Source organism: Bison bison, unplaced genomic scaffold (genome assembly GCF_000754665.1).
Source record: "Bison bison bison isolate TAMUID 2011002044 unplaced genomic scaffold, Bison_UMD1.0 scf7180017864322, whole genome shotgun sequence".
In the NCBI taxonomy this organism is placed as follows: Eukaryota; Metazoa; Chordata; class Mammalia; order Artiodactyla; family Bovidae; genus Bison; species Bison bison.
Genome location: NW_011494894.1, coordinates 9,339,759 through 9,362,232, shown reverse-complemented (window position 1 = coordinate 9,362,232; position 22,474 = coordinate 9,339,759). Strand labels below are relative to the sequence as shown.

The following is a 22,474-nucleotide window of genomic DNA, read 5'->3' as shown; positions in this document are numbered from 1 at the left end:
AGCTTTAATTGATTTCACAGCTGTATATGAATACATGCTCATTATAACACACTGCATTAAGGAGCAAAGAAGAAATCCTACTACCCCAAGAAAACTCATTATCCTTCTAACAAGACAGATTTTTTTCCTTTGCTCTGATAAAATCTTTTTTCATTAAAGGGATCTTCTATGCATGCTGGTTTCTTTTTTTGAAGAGTTGATATGTGTACATCACTTGGCTGACAAGGGTCCGTATAGTCAAAGCTGTGGTTTTTCCAGTAGTCATGTACGGATGTGAGAGTTGGACCATAGAGAGCGCAGAAGAATTGATGCTTTCAAACTGAGGTCCTGGAGAAAACTCTTGAAAGTCACTTTGACAGCAAGGAGATCAAACCAGTCAATCTGAAAGGAAATCAACCCTGAATACTCATTGGAAGGACTGATGCTGAATCTTCAATACTTTGGCCACCTGATGTGAAGAGCCGACTCGTTGAAAAATACTCTGATGCTGGGAAAGATTGAAGGGAGGAGGAGAAGGGAATGACAGAGAATAAGGTGGTTGGATGGCATCATCGATTCAAGGGACAAGAGTTTGAGCAATCTCTGGGAGATGGTAAAGGACAGGCAAGCCTGTTCTGTTTCATGATGGGTGTTGCTCTTTGAGGCCTTGGCGACGCAGAGTTGCCTTTGACCTTTCTGAGCACGTCTTTGTCTGTCCTGTTAGGTGCATCCTTGTGCCCTGCAGGCCCTTCCTTGCAGCCCAGGCTCTTTCCCTGGGAGGTACATCAGAGCCGTTGCTAAGGGCCTGAAGTTCTGTCTTGGGAAGACTGGGAGCAGTGCCTCTGAGTCAGCTCCCAGGTGGGGGTCCAAGCCAGCGGGAGTGACTACAGCCTGGTCATTATGATGGCTCTTCAGCGGAGCTGCAGCTCACAGGCGGGGATGCCTCCCTTTCACTCAGCCTGCGCTTAACACTGAGTGAATTTCTTCTCTGTGTCTGGAGCTCTGCTGAGCCCCGCCGGTGGAGACGTGAACAAACCCTGGCCCTGCTTTCCAGGTAGAGTTTCTTGGGGAGATCAATGTGATGATGAAATTGCACCCTGTGGAGAGCTGGGGGACACAGGGAGAAACCTTTACAGGCCAGGTGATATTTCACCTTGATCTTGATATATGACCAAGAAGAGAGGAGAAAGGCCATTGCAGGAGGAAGCAAAAGCACTGACATGTAAGGGCCCGTTCTTTGTACTTTCTTCAGAAAGAGAAGCAAATGGGAGGTTGAAGGGAAGAGCTACAAGGGGGAGTGGCTGGGGCCTGGGTAGGGTTGGGTGTTCTTTCCTGGTCTTCTCTCCTAAGATTTCCCTGGCCCCCTTTTCTCTTCCACCTAGTCCACTTGGGCTTCTGGACCCCCTCTGCCACCCATCCTCACACCCACTTCATACCTCTGCATCCCAGTCAGATAACCTAAGCACAGAACTCTCTGTTCAGACCAGTAAGCTCACCTAGCCCAGAATGTCCAGGTGCAGACAGATCAGCCTTGTGGTAGACACAGGGCTAGCCTCCTCAGCAAGGTGTGGCCATCACCATACAGGATGCTTACAGCAGGAGAGAGGCTGACAAGTCAGATTTCCTGTGACTGGTCAGGTATCTGGATGGCTGAGAATTCACGAGGGCTCAATAAATGGCACCACCCAAGGCCTAGGCAGCTAGAATCTAAAAGTGAGAGTTTGGTAATTCATAGGTTCTGAGAAGACCCTGTTTCCACATCCTCCCAACCCAAACTCTTATGTCTAAGGGCCCACTCAGAGCAGTGATCCTTTGGCTTAAAATTTTGAAAATGTCAAATACATGCATCCTTGAGAGGGATGTTCCTTTAGGCCTTGTAGAGCGCCCCGACCTCAGGATGAATTCACGTCTGGGGCACTCTGGGGTGAAATTACAGTGCAGAAGCAAAGATAAAACTATGGGAATTCAGTTTGTCTGTGGACTAGCTGTGTGGGGGAACTCGTCACAAGAACGTAGGCACGTTAAGTGAGATGAGCATCTCTGAGGTGTGTTTGCTAGAGTGTTTGGCTCTCAGGGGCCTAGCTTGGTACCCAGAGAGACCGAAGCAGAAGGGATGGCGAGATGGCTGGGGGGCTTTCTTTGTGGTGCGGTGAGGCTCTCTCCTCTGACTGAGTGGGTTTCAGTGAGCACAGTGGGGTGTGGAGGCAGGAGGCTGGTGCTGAGGTTCTCTGAGCCCCATCTCGTTTTCAGATCTGGCTGCTTTGCCCTGCAGGACAGCAGAAGCTGGCAGAACTGTCCTGAGGGTATGAGTCCTGGGCGAGTGTTGGGTGTGTGGGAAAGGAAGACAGCCAGCTGCTGGGGCTGTGACTCAGGGATGGATGGGGGCAGGGAGGAGGTGCTGCTAAATGAAAATGAAAAGTTCTGGAGGCTCGGATGCAAGCTGGCCATCTCACCCCCTGCAACCTACCATTCTAGCATCAGGACCAGAGCAACTGGCGGGCAAGTTGCATCCTGCACGGACCCCCCTCTCCTCCGTCTGTCAAGGATGTGTGAGTGCCCTTTGACCATGGATGTTCACAGCCACATATAACCTGGTGGGGATGATGAAGCATCGGGGGACGTGTTTATGGTTTGTCCTCCTCCTGTGCCACCTAGGGAGGGCTCTGGGCCCTATGTCCTGCACAGCCAGCCTGAATGGGGGTAGGAGGGAGACAAGATCCCTTCCTCTCCCTCCACTTCACTGCACTTACTACCTGTTGCTCCCGCCTGGATTCCAGATGCTGCCAGATCACAGGTTGTTCAGCAAGACTAGTGGCAGCAGCTCACTCCTGTTTGTCGCAATAGTAGTTATAGAATGAAATCCCATGTGCAGAATGACTCTGGAGCTGGTGATTCCCTCTCCTTTTTTCTAGAAGTTCCCCACTCCCGCCTCCTCCTGGTTTTACAGCACAACCTTTCTGCGGGAGCCAGGATGCTGGCACTGGAATCACAGTCCTGTTTTTCTAAAAGTCGCAGGGAGCCCACTCACCTCTCTTCAGAAAAATGCAACAGAAAACAAAGCCTGAATTCATTATCCTCTCATTTGTAGTTTGATTCCTAGAGGCCCCGACTTCGGTGCCCTGGATGCAAGCTCATGATATGTATCTCTGCTTCCTTTAGATGTAGACGCTTAGGAGAAAATAAAATGGGACAAAGCTAGTTTCTCCTGGACCCATTAAATATTATCCTGAACTGGATATTAACATAAAAGGGAGCTCATGGAGAGAATGGCTCCTTTTCTAAGGGCCCTTCTTCTATTCAGTTGAGCAGAGCTTCAAGAGAAGGGCACTCCAGATGTGATTGCCAGAGACAGCCACAAACAGCCGCAGCTGGATCCTTGCTGGAGCATCAGTGGTTTGAAGATAAAGAACATCGAGCCTGCAACAGCATCATTGTTTCTTCCTCTCTTTGTCCCACTTCCTTTTTCGGTCCTGGTTAATTCCCAGATATGTCAGTGAAATCACTAAGAATCTGGAATGTCTACCATATGTCTAATACATTATTTACTGACTGCATTCTTCCTTTCCTTGAGAACATGCTTTGTCTTCAGAATCTGATCAGAAACGGTTCTAGTTCCGTGTGCTAAGGACCAGCCACTGTTCTGCCTTCCGGTCTGCTCCTGTCAATCATGGTGACTGCACAGGCATGATGTGGGTTGATGAAGTTTGTGTATGGATGTACATAGCCATCTTGGAGGCTGTCCTTCTCTCTTTGGTGATTCTGTTTCTTAACTCCTCCTTTCCCACGCCGTTTGAGTACATGATCTTGGCCACCATCATTGCCAATTGCATCGTCTTGGCCCTGGAGCAACATCTTCCTGAGGATGACAAGACCCCAATGTCCCGCAGACTGGTAGGTGCCTCTCTCCTTCTCATCTTTCTTTCTCCCTGTTCCTCTTCTTCCCTGGTTTCCTTCTCCTTTGCTTCATCACCTGGCCCCCTTCTCTCTTTTCCTACTCTACACTTCTGTGAATTTGTTCTTTGCTGAGGAACAGGTTGGTGACAAGTCCCACTGGGATTCATAAAGAGGACTGACCTTTTAAATTTCTGCTCCCAGGAAGTTCTGTGTCTACAGCACATGGCAGCCAGGCAAGAAGAAAGGAAAGGCCCAGGGTCTGCTTTCTTCTCTCTTCTTCCTGGGGGACTTTGAGAATGAGAGGAAAAAGGGAGAGTAAAGGAGAGAGCATGAAGGATGCTCAAAGCCTGTGTGCCTTCATGGTTCTGAACTTCCTAAATGTTTGTCCATATTCTCTGTAAAGAAATTATCCATGTGTCTAAAGTACCCCTCCCAAAGAGAACAAAGAAAATGCTTAAAATCCAAACAAATGGGTAAGTGGTTCCAGTCTGATTACCCATGGATGAGAAAGGAGGACTCTTAAGCTTCCAGTATAAGTGATGACCATCTGTGGGAATGCCAGCCCCTTCAAGGCAAAGCCAGCACCATCAGTATTTGCCTTGGGAAGACAGCTGGTCCTGGGTGTGAGCCCCACATCCACCCACTTCTGCAGCTGGCTTCCCTTGCTCTTGTGCACTCTGTGAGTCCTGCAGCGCCCTCACTTCCCGGCTGTACATGGGCCTGGCTCAGCACAGGCAGCCTGGTGTCCTGTAGGAGACAGGAAAAGTCAGAGCAGAGGGGTAGCTAGGCAGGGAGTGCCTTGGTTGAAACAGTCCTCCTCTTACCAACACCTCTGTTCTTCACCCCGCAGGAGAAGACAGAACCCTATTTCATTGGGATCTTTTGCTTTGAAGCTGGGATCAAAATCGTGGCCCTGGGGTTCATCTTCCATAAGGGATCATACCTCCGCAATGGTTGGAATGTCATGGACTTCATCGTGGTCCTCAGTGGGTGAGTCCTCTTCCCGTCTCTTCTTTGCACTTGGAGGTGCCTGTGGGGTCATGAAGTGGCTGGTGCGAAGAACCTGGGAGTGGCGGGGGCGGGGGGAGACAATTCTGTGGAGGAGAGGAGGAGGAAGAAGTTCAAGGATAAGATTCCCATGGTTCTGAGCCATGGCTGAGCCAGCTGCAGGGGAGTGCAAGTGTTCTGGAGACGCACATGGCATTAGACAGAGGCTGTGGACCCAAGGTCTGGCTGCTGCTGCTTCTGGTTTCCCATTCTATGCTCTGCTAGTGCTGAACACATGTTTCCAAATGAGTCTTTTCACTAAAGCAAGCAGCTTGCCCTGGCATGAGGGAAAACCCCCGTAATGGGCCAAAGGATGCTATCGGGTGCAGTTTTCTTTAGGAGGTTGGGAAAGACTCTTTTAAGTATATTCTCTGAAATGATAGTTGGGACTCGTGTCTTGACAAAAGAGGATTTAAAAAAAAATGATTTACAGATTTATTTATTTATAGATTTATGCATGTTTATAATATGAGAAGCTGGAAAACTGAATCATGTGAAACTGTTTGATAACACATCCCTTTGGAAATTGACATGGTAACATTACGTTGTGTTAAGGTGGTATATGTGATGGCAGCACTTTTATTTAAATATTTGGTAATTCTGCTTTTGAAAATGAATATAGTGTGCCTCTACTGGGCCGGTCCGGTGCTGTTGTCAGCATATGTGATGGGTCTTGGGACTGGTGTTGGTGAGCATGCCTCCTCAGGCTTTTGTGGCTTCTCGTGTGTCTCTGTATCAGGCTGCTCTTGGTACCTGCAGGCGAGGGGGCAGTCTGTGGGTCCTCTGTGGGCGTGGCTGCAAAAAGTGTAGCATGGAAATTCCTTTACCCGCTGCCCAGAAGTTGAAACCTGTGAGGACAAGTTAAGAGCTGGGTGGAAAAGTGAGGAGCGGGGAGAGATGAGCTACCATTACTATTGACCAAAGACGGAGGGGAGCAATGAAGACCTTTTTCTTTTTTTTCAGAGGACTTGGGCAGGTAAAATCTGACAAGAATGAGAGTTTAGAAACACTTGCATCTTTTCATTGTCTTGTGCAACAGACACAATTGTCATACGTTTAATCTTCATGTCAACTATGATTAAGTGAAAGGGGAAAAGTTGAAGGTGTAATAGACTAGAATGTATAAATAGAAACTAGCGAGCATTGAGCCCCTTAGTATAGGGAACAGATAAGTAGTAGAGATGACTCTTTATGTTTAAAAACATCTGTTGTCTTACAAAAGGATCTTCTGGTTATTTTTCTAAAAGAAAATGCTACTACTGCATTTAAAGTGTGATTTAGTGTGTAAAGATACAGCTTCTGCGTAGTGTTTCAGAAGTACACAGTGTAGACTGTAGTACACCTGGGTGATGTCTTGTGGGTTTTATCCCCATTTAATTAAACTGTGATTGACAAATGAAAATTGTCTATATTTAAGGTATACAATGTGATGATTTGATACATTGTAAAATGATTACTGCAATCAAACTGATTAACATATCCATCACCTCACGTAATTTTATTTATGGTGGTTAGAACACTTGAAAACTACACTTTTAGCAAACTTCAAGTATGTTATACATTATTATTTACTATATGATCATATAGTAATAATATAATAATATAGGTATTATTATTTACCATGATGAATACTAGGTCTGCAGAATGTATACATCTGTAGCTGAAAGTTTTTACCCTTTGATCAATATCTTCTCCTTTCCCCTACCCCCAGTCCCTCATAACCACCTTTCCTTCCATTGTTACTATGACTTCCACTTCTAAAAAATTAGTATAGTCAATATAACTGAGATTGTGCAGCATTTGTCTTTACTTTGCATAGTGCCCTTTGGGTTCATCCATGCTGTTACAAATGGCAGGAATTCCTTTTTAAAGACTGAATAATGTTCTTACGTGTGTGTGTGTGTGCATGTGTATCTGGATCACAGTTTCTTTATCCACTCATTCACTGATGGAAATGTAGGTTGTGTCCGTATCTGGCTATTGTGAATAATACTGCAGTGCACAGGGGTCCTTAGACATCTGTCTGAGGTAATGATTTCATTTTCTTTGAACATGAAATGTCTCTATTTCATTTTCTCTGGATACAATACCCAGAAGTGAAATTACTGGATTATATGGTAGCTCTATTTTTAATTCTTCTGAGGAATTTCCGTACAATTTTCTACAGTGACTGGGCCAATTTACATTTCTACCAACAATGCACAAGAATTATTTTTTCTCCACATCCTCACCAACAGTTGTTATCTTTTGACTTTTGCTAATATTAATAGCTTGGGGATGATTTAAATGTCCCTAAAATAATATATACTATATAAACAGTCCCCAACTTATGATGGTTTACCTTACAGTTTTTTTGAGTTTCTGATGATGCAAAAGCAATATTCCTCTAGTAGCAACTGAACTTTGAATTTTGATGTTTTCCGTAGGCAGGATGGTACTGTCTTATGATGCTGGGCAGTGGCAGATACAGCTCCCAGTCAGCCCTGAGATCATGAGGGTTATTGTTATGTTTTTTACTTTCAGTATAGTATTCAATAAATTACATGAGATATTCAACACTTATTTAAAAAATTAGCTTTGTGTTGCATGATTTTACCTAAGTGTAGTCTAATGCAAGTGTTCTAAGAAGATACAAGGTAACTAGGCTCAGCTCTGATGTTCATTAGGGACCTTTCTTGGCAAAGTAATGTCTCTGCTTTATAATATGCTATCTAGGTTGGTTATAGCTTTTCTTCCAAGGAGTAAGCGTCTTTTAATTTCATGCTGCAGTCACCATCTGCAGTGATTTTGGAGCTCAAGTAAATAAAAGTCTCTCACTGTTTCCATTGTTCATTAGGTTAGGTGTATTAAATGTGTTTTCAGCTTATGTTGAGTTTATTGGGGTGTAACCTCATCATAAGTCATGGAAGATCTATACAGTAAAAGGCCTTAAATGAATCTGAGTCATTTTAGAAATATGATCTGTTTAAAAGAAGACTACTGTAATGTGTGGGTTAAATGTTAAAATTATGTGAATTCTTAGTCTCACCAAGTCTTATATGTGTCAGAGGCCATTTGAAATTTCTTGTCTAGTCCATTTATTTTCATTTCAAACTATTCTATGTTTAATAAGGAAAATTTGGAAAATACGGAAAAAAAGAAAAAAAGTCACTAAGAAAAATTCCTGATTATTTTGTGGTATTTTCTTCCGGCCTTTTTGATGCTTAGCAAGCTCTCTTTTCAATGCTTGTAATTTTGCTGCCTTTTCTTAGTATATTATGGGCATAGTACATGTTACTCCATATTTTGGTAAAAAGCAGTAAAGACTGATCAGCAGTTTATGAAGTAGATGTACTCAGCTTCTGTATCCATTTTTGTACTTATCTGAGACCTAGGTTGCTTTCTGGGTTTGGCTGTTATGAATAATTATTAAAGATGCTCCAGTGTACATCTTTTGGGTGTCACATTTTAAGAGGCATTGTGACAGGTTGAAGTTCTTTTAGAAGAGACTCTGCTTGCTGGGGTGGGGCCTAGGAAGTAGGATGTGTGAGGGAAGATGTAGAAATTGGCATTGAAAGACAAGAGAAGCTAGTGGGAGCCATAAGCGTGGCCTTCAAATGAGGGTTGCCACATGATTGAAGGGGCAGATTTGTAGAGGTCAACAGAATCCTTCATCAGTGTAACCAGTAAGGCCCTCTGTGTCCCCTTGTGTGGGGTGCGCATGAGTGGGCATGGGTGCTGAGCCCTTGGCCAAGCCACTTGTCCTCTCTGCTTTCTCTCCCACCAGCCCCAGTATCTGCCATTGTTAGCAGCTCCTCAGACTTTGCTGAAAGGCCACTGCTGGCCATCCGAACCAATAGGACTTTGCCCCTGTTCTTCCTGAAACTACTCTTTCTTTCTTTCCAGGGAAGGGGCATGGCACTCTTGAGATCCAAGCTCAGAGTTGTGATTCTATCCCATGGGAATGGATAATCAAATTTTGTCTTCTGTTCAGACAGTGCTTTCATCTACCATGTCACATTGCTTCTAAAATGCATTTTTCTCCTGCAGGTGCATGTCTAAAATATACAGCCTGCGTCTTACAATAATGGCATGATATAGTTTAATTGACAGCATTCGTCTCTTTTGGTGGTGAGTAAAACCACAGGGCACCTACAACTCTTGGGGTCTTAGCCACAGTGAGTATGTTGTCATACCAGCCCAGAGAAGCAGGTAGATCAGATTTGAGATCGGAGTCATCCAGTAGTCAGAGCGGGTAAGTGCTCAGCCCAGGACCGCCAGCAGCTTGACAGCAGATCCAGAGTTGGAACGTGTCCTTTGACCCAGGGCTGGTGTGTCGCCCCTACTGGTGCCACCTCTTCTCCAGGCTTCCTGACACCTGTCCCATGAGCAGCCCACGCTGGCCACTCTGACTTCTCATCTCAGCCCCAGGTATCACCTGCATCCGCCTCCCGTGCGGAGGAGGAATGACACTGCTGGAATAGGACATCGCCTCGGGCTGAGGCTGTCTGGCTTCTCAGCTCTCAGTGTGTGATGGGAGGTAGGGAGGGAGCTGAGGTCCCAGACAGCTGGCTCAACCAAGGACCTACCATCAATGTCCTTTTTCAGAGACAGGGGTTTGGGGGGCCTGGGCCACTGTCTTTTGCCTGAACCCCAGACCTGCTAACTTTCAGAATTCTTAGGTCTGTAAGCTGAGGCAATTCATGGTTCAGAGGTAATTTATGTACATTATTCATAGACTCCTCATAATCCCCCAAATGGGATCTTGTTATCCCCATTTTATAGATGAAGGAACCAAGGTTCAGAGAGGGTGCTAGGAGGTGCTGGAGCCGGACTTGAGCCCACATTTTCTGGCTCCAAGTTCCTTTGTCAACAGTCATTTCCTTATGCTGTCAGTGACCTCACCACCTCACAGGCTCTGCAGCTCTGTGCTTGGGTGTTTCTTCGGTCCCCTTGAAGCCATGTGGGATGGGCTCAGTATAATCAGGCAGATGTCCCGGAGCTAGAGCTGAAGCTTCACATGTGACTTGAAGAGGACTAGAGCCCCCTGTGTCCATCCTAAGACTTCTATCCATGGGCTTGGAATACAGCCAACTCCCTGCTCAGTGGTTAAGAAGGCACGTTACTTAACTCTCATGGTTTCATCTGTAAAAACTGAACCAGAAGTTCCACCTTGTTTCATAAGTTGGCTTGTTCATCCATCCATCCACCCATTTATTTAACAAACTATATGTTGTTGAACACTCAAATTCTGGGACTGAGAAATACCAAGGTTAATGTATTCTCATTTCTTCTAAAAGACAGTGAATTTGCCATTCTTTTAACAAATTATGGTGGCTTAGATGGTAAAGAATCTGCCTGTAATGGAGGAGACCCTGCTTTAATCCCTGGGTCAGGGAGATCCTTTGGAGAAGGGAATGGCTACCCCCTCTAGAATTCTTCCCTAGAATTCCATGGACAGAAGAGCCTGGTGGGCTTATAGTCCACGACATTGCAAAGAGTTGGACATGACTGAGCGAATAATACTTTTACTTCACTTTCACTTTCTTAACAAATTATTACCTTACATAACTTTGGATCTCTCTTATATTGGTAACAATTCAAGAGATGCTATTTCTAAATATTTGTTAGGTCTCCTGGATAATTCTAAATTATTTGAAGTCATTATTACAGATTAGCCTTAAAAACAGGTCACAGCCCCTAGAATAGGTGGGTGATGATAGGGGAGGATGAGAACTCAGAGGCACTCCTAACCCATGGGTAGGATAGGAAAGTGAGGGCCAGGATTGTGTCTTTGAACCCTGTTCATGTCTGTGCGTGGTTAGAGTAGACACTTAATAAATGCTAGTAGAATGGAATCACTTGGTCCATGCCAGATTCTCTTGTCACCGGTTGGATGTGAAAGAGAGTGCTGGGGGCACCCTGAGACTGTCAGTATGGAGGAGTCGCCTATTCCCAGTCCTTCCCTTGGTCGGTCCAAGCCAAGCCTTACCTGCAGCTCTCTCAGGTAGCTATGACCCAGCCTAGCTGCCCGAATCCTGATCACTCCATTAGAGAAATGAAGACTGGGAACTGAGTCTCTAGGTGAGTAAGAGATATTGAACTTCCTGTTGTTTGGCCTTTTACTGGACTCTCAGGGTTACCTTTTGGGATTGCTTCCTGGGTGATAAGTGCAAGGGGTGGCGTCAGAGCTGAATATTGACAACCCCACTTCCTAGAGGTGTATTGGCCGATGGAGGGATATGGAGAGAAGGGCACTATTGGCTCACCCAGCATTTGCCATGTAATGAAAGCTGCCATCTATTGACCTATATTGCAAAAATTACATTTGTGTCTATATCTTTATTGCTCAGAACATGCTTTATGATCAGTTTTTCTAGCTTTTCTGTGGGAGATGACCTCTCTTGGCTATTCTGTTAGCTGCAGAAACGTGAGTACTAACTCTGAAGAGTGGGCAGATGTGTCTGAGCCTCCTTCCTCCACCAAGACCATCATTCCAGGGCCCAGGTGACCACCTGTCCCCACCCCTCTGTCTTCCTTCAAGTCCTTCAGGAGATATTGTTGAGGACCCACAATGGGCCAGGCAGTGTGCTGCATGTGGGTGGTGCAGGGCTGAGTGTCCCCAGCAGGGGACCATGTGTCATGGTCCAGAGGAAGGGTACCCCGTCTAGCTCTGGGTACTGGGGAAGACTTCCTGAAGGAAGGAGCATTGAAATTGGGGTGTCAGGGCAGGCTGATAGGACTTAGACAAGGAAGTGGAAGAGCTTTTCTGGGTAGGAGAATTTTGCGAATTCAAATCCTTCAAGAATTCAAATCCTTGAAGCTGAGAGAGAGCACACAGGGTGCTTCCAGGGAGGTGGCCAGGGGAACAGTGAGCAACGCTCCCAGAGAGGGCAGCAGGGGCCAGTTCAGGCCAGCTGGTAGGAGCTCGTAGTGGAGCCAGAGGCAGAGGGACCCACTGAAGGCTTGGAGCAGGGACCGGTTAGAGCAGTGATTGGTTCTAACCCTGTGCTGGATGCCGTGCAGGTCTTTTTTCATCCTGGAATTCACTTTGAGTAAAGGAAATGGAAAAGAGGGGGGAACCATTGCCATACCCTGAGCTGCAGTTTGGGAGGAGGTGCCTCACCGTGCAGAGGGAAGAAGAAAGAAGGGAAAAGGGAAGGGGGAGGAGAAGAGCCCTAGGAGATGCCACATAAGAGCTGGGAGCTGCCATTGGAGGTGCCCAGCTTCTCACCGTGGCACAAGCAGAGTGGTTCAGCCTGGAGCCTGTTGGTAGGAGGACGCTATCTGGAGCTAAATATACATCGATAGGTATTTTTAGAGGGTTTCTGTAAGGAGGCCGCCCTAATACACGCGTTTCCCGAGCAGTTAAAGATCGAGGAAAGCACAGATTTCCTTCCCCAGCACCGTCTCCCCAGTGCTGAGAATGTGGGGGAGGTGTTGATAACGCAGTCTCGGGGCCCCCAGCCCAATTTAAATCTCTGTGGTACTAGAATGATAGCACTTGGGATTTATATAGCGTCTCCGTGCCAGTGAGCCTGGTGAGCTTTTACAGACCTGTCTTTTACTCATTCTCTTCACTCTAAGTGGGTGAAGCAAGTGGGGGGTGGGGAGCAGGAAAGGGCTGGGTACAGGGAGGAGTCATTGGAGCTTGTTGTTTCAGAGATGGGGAAACTGAGGCCAAGTGAGGCAACGTGATGGGGGCTAGGAGCTACTCAAAGGAACTGAGGCAGTAGAAGCAGATGAGATCTCGGGTGCCTTCATCCTGATGTTGGGGTGCTCCGCTAGCCCTAAGCTAGACTGATTCTCAAGCTCTCTCTCCCAGTGGAGTTGGGCTGCTCGTCTGAAAGACCTCCACCTCCTCACCGGCTCCTTGTCCGTTTCTAGCTCCACTTTGGGGGACACAGCTGCTGCTTGCAGCTTCTCCTTTCGTCAGAACATTAGTTCTCTGTCTTAATTGCATTTCCCTCCAGATGGAAGAGATAGTTAGGATATGGAATTTGGATTCAGGGAGGAGATGGGCAGAAGGCAAAACGTGGAGCTTTTGGAGGTCTCTTCTTTGCTCTTTGATGATGTAAACTTTCTTTTGGGGAGACTTCAGATGAGAGTCCCAGCTAGTAATTGACAGGCGGTTGAGCTGCAGTTGCTCCTTGGGTGGGAGATCATTTCTTATTACATAGACCCTTGATCCCTTTTCTCTATTGAGACTCATCATTAATTCATTCTACAGATATTTATTGCATGATTAGAGTAGGTATTTACTATGTAAGTACCTACTTACTATGTTCTGGTGTATGACGCTGCCGTTGGGCTCGTTTCTCTTTCCTGAAGCGTTGCTTCATGTCACCTCCACAGATTGACAGAAGCTCAAACCAGAGAGAGCTCATGGGGTCCTGAGTTGGTCTTGGTGTCAACAAGGAGGAAGGAAAGCCAGGGGGAGTGGAGGAAGCTCAGAATGCTCGGGTGGTTTGGTTTGGGAGCATTTTTCTGGCTTATATTCATTCAGGGTAACAGGGAAAGACACGATGACCAGGTACTCTCTAAGCTAGACCACCACCCTGGGTCTGGAGCTCCCATTGGAAGGCAGTTAAATGCATCCAGTCTTAGGCAGGTGCATGAGTGTGTGTCAAAGAGGGCAGCGGGGGTGAAAAGTCTGAGGCAGGACTACAACGCAGAGGTGGCCATGGCATTCATGTTCATTCTCCAGATTTACAAGAGAGACTCGAGAATTAAAGGGCGGGTCTACATTTCCATTCTGTGCGTGATGTACGTCTCCTCCCTTGGGTAGGGCTTTTGTGTGCTTCTGTCTGTTACTGTCAGTGTAGTGTACAGGTCTGTGTGAAATGTGAGCTGCAACAGTACTGTTCAGTGTATGTTTCCCTGAATCAGAAAGTAACAGATACGAGGAGTGAAGAGAGATCGCCAAAGGGAGCAGGGCAGATGCTGGAAGGAACAAGAGGGTGTGCTGGGCTTCAGGAGAACCTACAAAGGAAGGCTAAGTCTGAGGTTGCTAAGACTTAGCCACTGAATTTTAGACCTGGGGGAATGATAAATCTGTCCAGCTTTCCGTGTTTATTATTTTTAACAGGAGAAAAAACTGAGACCCACATAGGTAAGCCACCTGTCCATGGTCTTAGAGCTGGAATGTGCTGAGTTGGCTCCTGGTTGGTCAACTCTGGATTCAGGCTCAACTGAAGCTATACTCCACTCTCTCTGGTAGTGAGAATCTGTTACTTCCAGATTATATTCAGGCCACTGGGGTGTTAAGAAATAAATCAGATTTTTAAAAATTACTTGGCTGGAATATATGTGCAACTTATATGGAAACAGAATTTAATATAGTGGACTACATGATTCAGGGTTTTGGGTCCTGGTCCTCACCCTAGTATACCTTCCCTCTCTGGTCCTTCAGTATGGTACTAGGTGATACCTAAACCATCTCAGCTTTCCTTTATGAAATCTCATTTATGAAATAAAGGTGGGACTTCCACTGCCTACCTCACCAGGTCTCACAACAAGAAAATTCAGTAATGACCATGCTGCTGCTGGTGATGTGGGCTCACATTTTACCTATAGCTTGCATGTCTTATCTCAAATGTGGAAGCCCTCATACACTATCTCAGCATTTGCATACATCATTTTATGCATAGAAACACAAAGCGAGGCAGATATTATCTCTGTTTTAAGATGAGGAAACCAAAACTCAAAGAGACTAAGTCACGAGCTCAAGGCCACTTACTAAAGGAGGGGTCGGCATTTCATTGCATTATACTATCAGCCGTCTAAACCCCATGCAGTGTCTCCTGTACAACACAGCTGTCTCAGCCAGAGTGTTTTGAAAGACAGTGAAGCAAAATATGAAATCGGTGAGGAGAAATACTATCCCCCTAGGTCAGTGATGTTACGAAGATAAATGTTAAAATACACCTAAAGCACCTCGAGGAGAAGGCAATGGCACCCCACTCCAGTACTCTTGCCTGGAAAATCCCATGGATGGAGGAGCCTGGTAGGCTGCAGTCCATGGAGTCGCCAAGAGTCGGACTCGACTGAGCGACTTCACTTTCACTTTTCAGTTTCATGCATTGGAGAAGGAAATGGCAACCCACTCCAGTGTTCTTGCCTGGAGAATCCCAGGGACAGGGGAGCCTGGTGGGCTGCCGTCTATGGGGTCGCACAGAGTCGGACACGACTGAAGTGACTTAGCAGCAGCAGCAGCAGCAGCAGCCGCAAAGCACCTTGAGCGCCTTTTAAAAAAGATGTTTAAAATCGAAAACATTGCAAATACTATAGTTCTGTAGGCCTCATTCAGAATCATCGTTTATCTCTATTAAACTAACAACCACACAGACAAGTTTCACCGCAACCTATTGCAGATTCCATGACTGTGGCTGATTTAAAATTTCCCCTTAGTTGTCATTTTGCTCAAAGACAGAAGTTTCCTCCAAGTTGATATGAGGTATATCTTATTTCTTCTTAGAAGTATCTAATTTTATTTGAACTAGCCAAATCCTCCTGTGGTTATTATCAACAACAATAAAGAAATTCCAAGTAAAAGTGGAAACAAAGGCCTTCATTTTTAACCTCATCAACGCTGTTTTCCAGATTCTTTTTTTAAGAAAATATTCTCTTTGTCTTCTGGTCCTCCGCAGCACACAAACATACACAAGTCAGAGGGCTCTGGACGTTAGAAAGGAGGGCTGAGGAGAGTGCCCTTCTGCCTGGGAGGAATGTCCAGTCAGGAGGACCATTCCAGTTCTCTCTCTGAGGAGAGCTGACAGGAGAGGCTGAATTCTGATGTCCTCCCCCTTGCCTTTCATCTCCTCCCGTCTCGGCTGCCACTCTTCTGTCAGGAGCCTGGGCCTTGGTGACAGGATGGTTAGGAGAGGAGCTCAAGGTCGTGGCTTTTCTCCCTGGCCTCAAGCTCTGGGACAGTGAATGGAAGGCAGAGTGACAGGTGTGACTGTTTCACACTTGAGATGGCATTTGTGGTGACGTCTCACGGTTTACATCCCTGTGGGGGTTCTGTACATCTCACCTCTTCCCCCACCAACCCTCTAGGGCTGGACTAGTCCTGGAGGAGTCATTCTTAGTCCAGAACCACAGGCGTGGCCACGGGAAGTTGAAGCTGAGCTAGAACTGATTTAGGGTATCTTTGCCGTGCAGTCTTGATCAAAACTCTGGATGATGGGCGGGTAAACCAGAAGGATTTATCTCCTGGGCCTCCCACTCAGGGTTACCCTTGCCCCCATATCTGAAACTTTGAGTTATGGGGAAAGACATAGGAGGAGGAAGGGCCAGGAGAAGACCTGGGGGAGGGAAGGATAGAAGCAGCCAGTATTCGTCTTGGGCCTCTTACGTTCCAGATGTTGTGCTGACTAAGAGGGATGCAGTCCTGGGTGGGGGTCTAGTTTCTGTTGTCTTGGAGCTAGCTGTCTAGCAGAGGAGACAGATACTAAATTAAACTTTAAAGGTGTATCAGGGTTGCAGAGAAGACGTGTTACAGTGCTAGGAGGATTTTATACTGGGACCCTAACCTAATCTGAGGGGAAGAAGGTCAAGAAGTTGGTGTCGAAACCCAGAGATGGAGTGAACCTTTCTCCAGGAACAGAGAGAAGAGGGAAGGGAAGGATGAGGAGGGTTTAGTTGGAGGTTGGGGCAAGTGTGAAGGGCTGGAGGTGGGAGAGGGCAGCCCTGGGGAACAGAAGAAGGCTGGTGGAGCCCAGCGTGTAGTGACTAAGGTGATGGTAACCTGAGGGGAGTTGGAGAAGTGGAGGGGCCACATCATTCAGGGTCTGCTTGGCACCACCAGGGAAGTTCAGTGGGAGGCCGTTGGCTGATTGGAAGCAGGGAAGTCGACATATTTGCAGAAGATGAATGGGGATGGGTGATGTTCGCTGAGAAAATAGAACTTCCCTGAATGATTCCAAGTCTGCTCAGTGTTAAGATAGAATTAATGTCTTTAAAGAGTCCCTCCCTCTCCCTTGCCTCCTCCATCCAACAATGGCCCTCAACTATAATTTTGCTTAACCTATTGGAACTGTACCAAAACCCAGTCTCTAGATCTTATAATCTAACCCGTTCTACGCTAAAGATCTGTTAACCCTGCCTGGAGTAGAGACATAGTCCTGCCTTCTGGATTCACACTCTGAGTGTCTCCTACTGATTCAAATAATGGGTTAGAATTGATGAGTGTGTGGGCTTTTATTTTTGATGTTCAGCAGAGAAATTATTTAAAAAATGCTTTTCTGAGAACATTGCTATATGATTATTAGGATTTTTATTTTTCTGATAGAACAATAGTCAAAAGATCAAGCCAACCCACATGCTTGTTGATGAGATGTTTCTCTTCCTCCTGCTCTCTTAGCCTGTGACACATCATGATGCCGAATCTGGATCTGAGTTGAACTCTGGTTAATAGCCACCATAAATATACCATTTTGTGATCTAGGGGGAGCTTAAAATGCTCTGTAATTCATCCTCTTCCCACTTCTCACGTCGGGAAAGGAAACAGAGGCCTCCCCTCCCAGCTCCCTTTCTGAGTAAGTGCTGTGTTCTCTCTTCTAGAGACAGGTCACCCAGATGGAGGCTTCTCAGCTGGGCTCTGATGTCGAGGTGGGAGGTGTTCACTGCTTACCCCAGGCTTCCCCACTGAGTGCTTAAATTCACATCCTCTCTTCACATGAGTGCAGCCAGCTCTTTAATGTTCTGGCATCTTCCTCCTTGCTCTTGCTTTGTTCTTCTCTTACTCTCCCTAACCTTTCTGTTTTCATTTTTCACTGTAGTTCAAAATAAAAGACTAGGTGAGCTGGGGACAGGTGCCATGGAGAGTGATGTATTTGTGTATGTGCTTATGCATGTGATGCTAGTTCCGACAGACACCTTCTTAGAGCTCTGTCTACAGAATGACTTTGACATTCAACCCCTCTTCTCCAGCAAACAGATCCACGTATGAGGTGGGTTCTCCTTACTGGGAATCTGATAGCTCAAAGTTTGACCAGCTTCTACTGCAAACAAAGGAGGACTTCCATGATTACTTTAACTCCCCCCAGTTGTGACTGATCTGAAAACAAACTAAAGCTGAGCACTAGCAAGTCACCCAGGAATTAACATTTTAGGACCACAGATGGAAAATAAAAGCATGTATATACTTTAAGAATACACCAATGGATTTTAGTCAGTTGTAGGGAGGTGGATGAACCTAGAGCCTGTTATAGAGAGTAAAGTAAGTCAAAAAGAGAAAAACAAATATGGTATGCTGCTGCTAAGTCGCTCCAGTCGTGTCCAACTCTGTGTGACCCCACAGATGGCAGCCCATCAGGCTTCCCCATCCCCGGGATTCTTCATGCAAGAACACTGGAGTGGGTTGCCATCTCCTTGTCCAATGCATGAAAGTAAAAAGTGAAAGTGAAGTCGCTCAGTCCTGTCCGACTCTTAGCGACCCCATAGACGGCAGCCCACCAGGCTCCCCCGTCCCTGGGATTCTCTAGGCAAGAACACTGGAGTGGGTTGCCATTTCCTTCTCCAATGATGAAAGGGAAAAATGAAAGTGAAGTCGCTCAGTCCTGTCCGACTCTTAGTGACCCCATGGACTGCAGCCTACCAGGCTCCTCTGTCCATGGGATTTTCCAGGCAAGAGTACTGGAGTGGGGTGCCATTGCCTTCTCCAATATATATATATATATATATATATATATACTTTCATGTATGAAACAGAAAACTAGCGGGAATTTGCTGTATAACACAGGGAGCCCAGTCTGGCACTCTGTGACCACCTAGAGAGATGGGATGGGAGGGGATATGTGTGTGTGTGTGTCTGTGTGTATATAATTATGACTGATTTTCATTGTTGTGCAGCAGAAACCAACACAACATTGCAAAGCAATTATCTTCCAACTAAAAAAAAATGGGTGAATTCTGTAGTATGTAAACAATACTTCAATAAATCTGTTTTTAAATAAAGGAACAAAGAATGTACCTGAAGAGACCCCTGGAATTATTGCAGTGGACATGCAGATTCATGGCTGCACCCAGCATTGGCTGTTTCCTGAATAGTGTTTCTCACAACTCCGTACCACAGTATCATTTTTCTAAGATGTGTGTGGGTGCCATTGTAATTTATCAGATATAAACACACTTGGACTAAATACTGGTGTTGTGCTTCTCTTTTAGCTAGTATAGCACAGTGGTTAGCAGTTTGGGCTCTGTAGATAAGCAGACTGGAGCTCCTGTTTCTGCTCTGCTGTTTACTAGCTCTGTGGTTGTGGGCAAGCGGTCCAGCTTCTTTGAGCCTCGGCGTCTTCATCTCTGTGAAAAGACGGGAGGTAGTGATGGATAGTCCAGCTTCTTTGAGCTGCGGCATCTTCATCTCTGAAAAAGACGGGAGGTGGTGATGGATAGTAATACCTAACAGAGTTGCTGTGGAGCTGTATTAATGAAATAACTCCTCTGGGAGGGTGAAGTGAATCTGGGATTTTTGACATTAAAAAACTGAACCTTGCACTTGAAAGGGTAAGAACGGATGATTCAGTGTGACCCGTTATTACAGACGAAGGGGCTGAGGCCCAGAGAGGGCTTTGAGAACTTGAACTCTAGTGTAGTCCTGGTACTCTTGTGTCTGGGTGGAAGGTCACTTGCCAGCAGCTAATACCCGATTTTGGCCGGGAGGTGAGGTAGACATGGAAGTTAGATCATCGTCTAACCATTGTTAGACCATCGTCAATGTTGGACCCTTTTTTTTTTTTTTTTAAGTCTAAAATACCTTAAGTACTTGCACTCATGAACGGAATGGTTTGGTTGGAGTAGAATATATATGTGTGTGTATCTGTCCATAAGACAGCTCAGCACAATGTGATCAGGACACAGCTTTGTTCTGGTTGGTGGTTCAGTCTCTAGTAGTGGTTAGAAGAGGGAAAGATGTAAGCCAGGCCAGGGACACCCAGATCTCGATCCAAGGTTAGGTAATCCATAGTTAGCCTTTGGATTCTTTGTCTTCCACTGTTGATCCCAGGTAACTTGGATAGTTAAGTCTTTTTTGGTGATTGCTTGTGCATTTTTCCTCATCATTGTCTGTATGAGTATAAGGGTTAAAAAAGAAAATGTAAATTGTTGGATGTATGGTAGGTATATAATAAATACTTTCTTCTAGTTATTAATAATACCCGTCGATTCAAGGAATATTTCCTATGCATATACAAAACACTTTACTGAGTATTGGGATGAAAAAGGTAAATAGGAAGATATCTGCCCTCAAGGAGCTTTCAGTCTGATATAGAGATAACATCCATATACAGATAATTTTAACTGTTTGATCAGGAGGAAAGTTTGCAAATAAATCTGTTCTGTCCATTCAGCTTTCCATCTATCCGCTTTTTATTAAATGCTTTCTGTGTACAAGGTCTAGTTGTGGATAGCAAGAAGGACAGTAATAGAGTTAAATGAGGAAGAGACGGAAGGTCACTGGGAAATCATGCAACTGTTGACACCTCTACTAGAAGCTGGTATCAGCAGCCCTTAACACTTTTGCCCCCTAGTTTGATCAGGCTTTGAAAGTAAGAATGAGAAGAAAGTAGACTGTTTCATTTCATTTTAGTGTTGCTTTTTCCTCTTTAAGAAACCAGTTGAGGCTATTTATAAAACGTTCATGTTTGCCTGGATATCACTGCTGGTTAACATTTGGCAAACTGCAAACTCTGTGGCCAGGAGGACAGAGGATCAGGAGCCAGTGTCAAAGGGAAAACCAGCTTCTTCCTTGCTAATGTTTTTTCTGTCCTAGGTTTGCACAAAAAAGGTTGAGAAGTCAGATATTTACTAGTGAACTGTGTGTGACTACAACAAATAAATTGGAGTCAGTAGCAAATAAATGATTGTTGTAGGTCTCTGGAGGAGGATTTATTATTGCGGCCAGAGTGTTTGAATGGTCCTTAGGGATGTCAATTACATTGCTCCTTGCTGCAGCTTCTCACATGCCTTCTGTATGGGGGTTATGTCATTAGATCTAGGAGAGCTTTTTTGAAGGGAAGAGGCTAGTTTGGCTTCAAGTTCAAGACCCTAATGAAATGAGTTTCAGAAAGGAGTTACCCAAATTATTTAGCTTTATTTATTGATACTCACTATGTCCAACTCTGGAAAAGGGCTCCTTCATTTCAGCCACTGGCCCTTGTCATAGCAATGCCAGGTCAGGAGGCAGGGAGGGGAAGGATGGATGGAGAATTGTAATTACCTGCTTATTCAGGAGTGCTGGCTTAGTTAACAGCTGATGGTCAGTGTGAAGCACTGCATTAAACATTTTGAAGGGTTTTCTCCTTTAGTTTTCACAACAACCCTATGAGGTAGATACTATTATTATTACCACTGGATGAGGAAAGTAGGGCTTAGCTGGTTCAGGAGTTTTCCCCAGTCACACTGCTAGTGGTCAGTGGGGCAGGGATTCAAATGAAATTGCCCAATCCCAGAACTTATGCTTTTTTGAATTTGTTTTATTCTTTTTTAATTTTATTGAAATATAGTTGATTTTAATAAATTTTTTGAATTTTAAAATAAATTTCAAAATAAATTATGATTTCAATAATTTCTGCTGTATAGCAAAGTGACTTAGTTACAAATATATATATTCTTTTTCATTTTCTGTTCCATTATGGTTGATCATAGGATATTGACTAGAGTTCCCTGTGTTATACAGCACCATCTGATTGTTTATCCAGCCTGTATATACTGGTTTGCATCTGCTGATCCCAAACTCCAAGACTTCCCTTCCCCACCCCACCTCCCTCGTGGCAGCCTCAAGTCTGGCCTCTATGTCCAGAAGCTGGGTTTTTAACCATGATGCTGCACTGCCTTCCTAGCATATATATCACAGTGACTGTCGACTCTGGTTTTGTTTCCCTCCTGATGCACTTTAACTGACAAGAGTAAAGGGATTTATCTGTGATAGGTCAAAATCCATTCATTGGAATATGGTTTTGGTTACTGGGAAGATGTCTTTTATTGAAGAGGATTAAAAGAACAATAGATTATTGGATTTTCTCTATCACTTTAATCTTGAAATCATTTCAGACATATTATCCATTTAGCCCTTTAAAGTCAGTTAATGTTATAATACAGGACACAGCCTGGCAGGATGGACAGAACAAAGGCTATGGAATTACATTGTTTTGCGTGTAAAGTCTGAATGTGGCTCTGTGACCCTGAGCAAGTTTTGTAACCTGTTATCCTCAGTTTTCTTGACTTCCTACTTTTGCATTCCAGTCCCCTATAATGAAAAAGACATCTTTTTTGGATGTTAGTTCTAAAAGGTCTTGTAGGTCTTCATAGAACCATTCAACTTCAGCTTCTTCAGTGTTACTGGTTGGGGCATAGGCTTGGATTAGTGTGATATTGAATGGTTTGCCTTGGAAACGAACAGAGATCATTCTGTCATTTTTGAGATTGCATCCAAGTACTGCATTTCGGACTCTTTTGTTGACCATGATGGCTACTCCATTTCTTCTAAGGGATTCCTGCCCACAGTAGTAGATATAATGGTCATCTGTGTAAATTCACCCATTCCAGTCCATTTTAGTTCACTGATTCCTAGAAT

General features: G+C 45.1%; 1 protein-coding gene across 1 annotated transcript in view; it reads left to right on the top strand.

Moving 5' to 3' along the window:
• CACNA1E (calcium channel, voltage-dependent, R type, alpha 1E subunit) overlaps window positions 1-22,474 on the top strand; it is a 330,398-nt gene that overhangs the window by 23,608 nt on the left and 284,316 nt on the right. Inside the window, exons 2-3 of the mRNA XM_010853135.1 lie at window positions 3,765-3,870; window positions 4,724-4,863. Of these exons, the coding sequence (XP_010851437.1) occupies window positions 3,765-3,870; window positions 4,724-4,863 (246 nt within the window). The remainder of the gene's footprint in view (window positions 1-3,764; window positions 3,871-4,723; window positions 4,864-22,474) is intronic.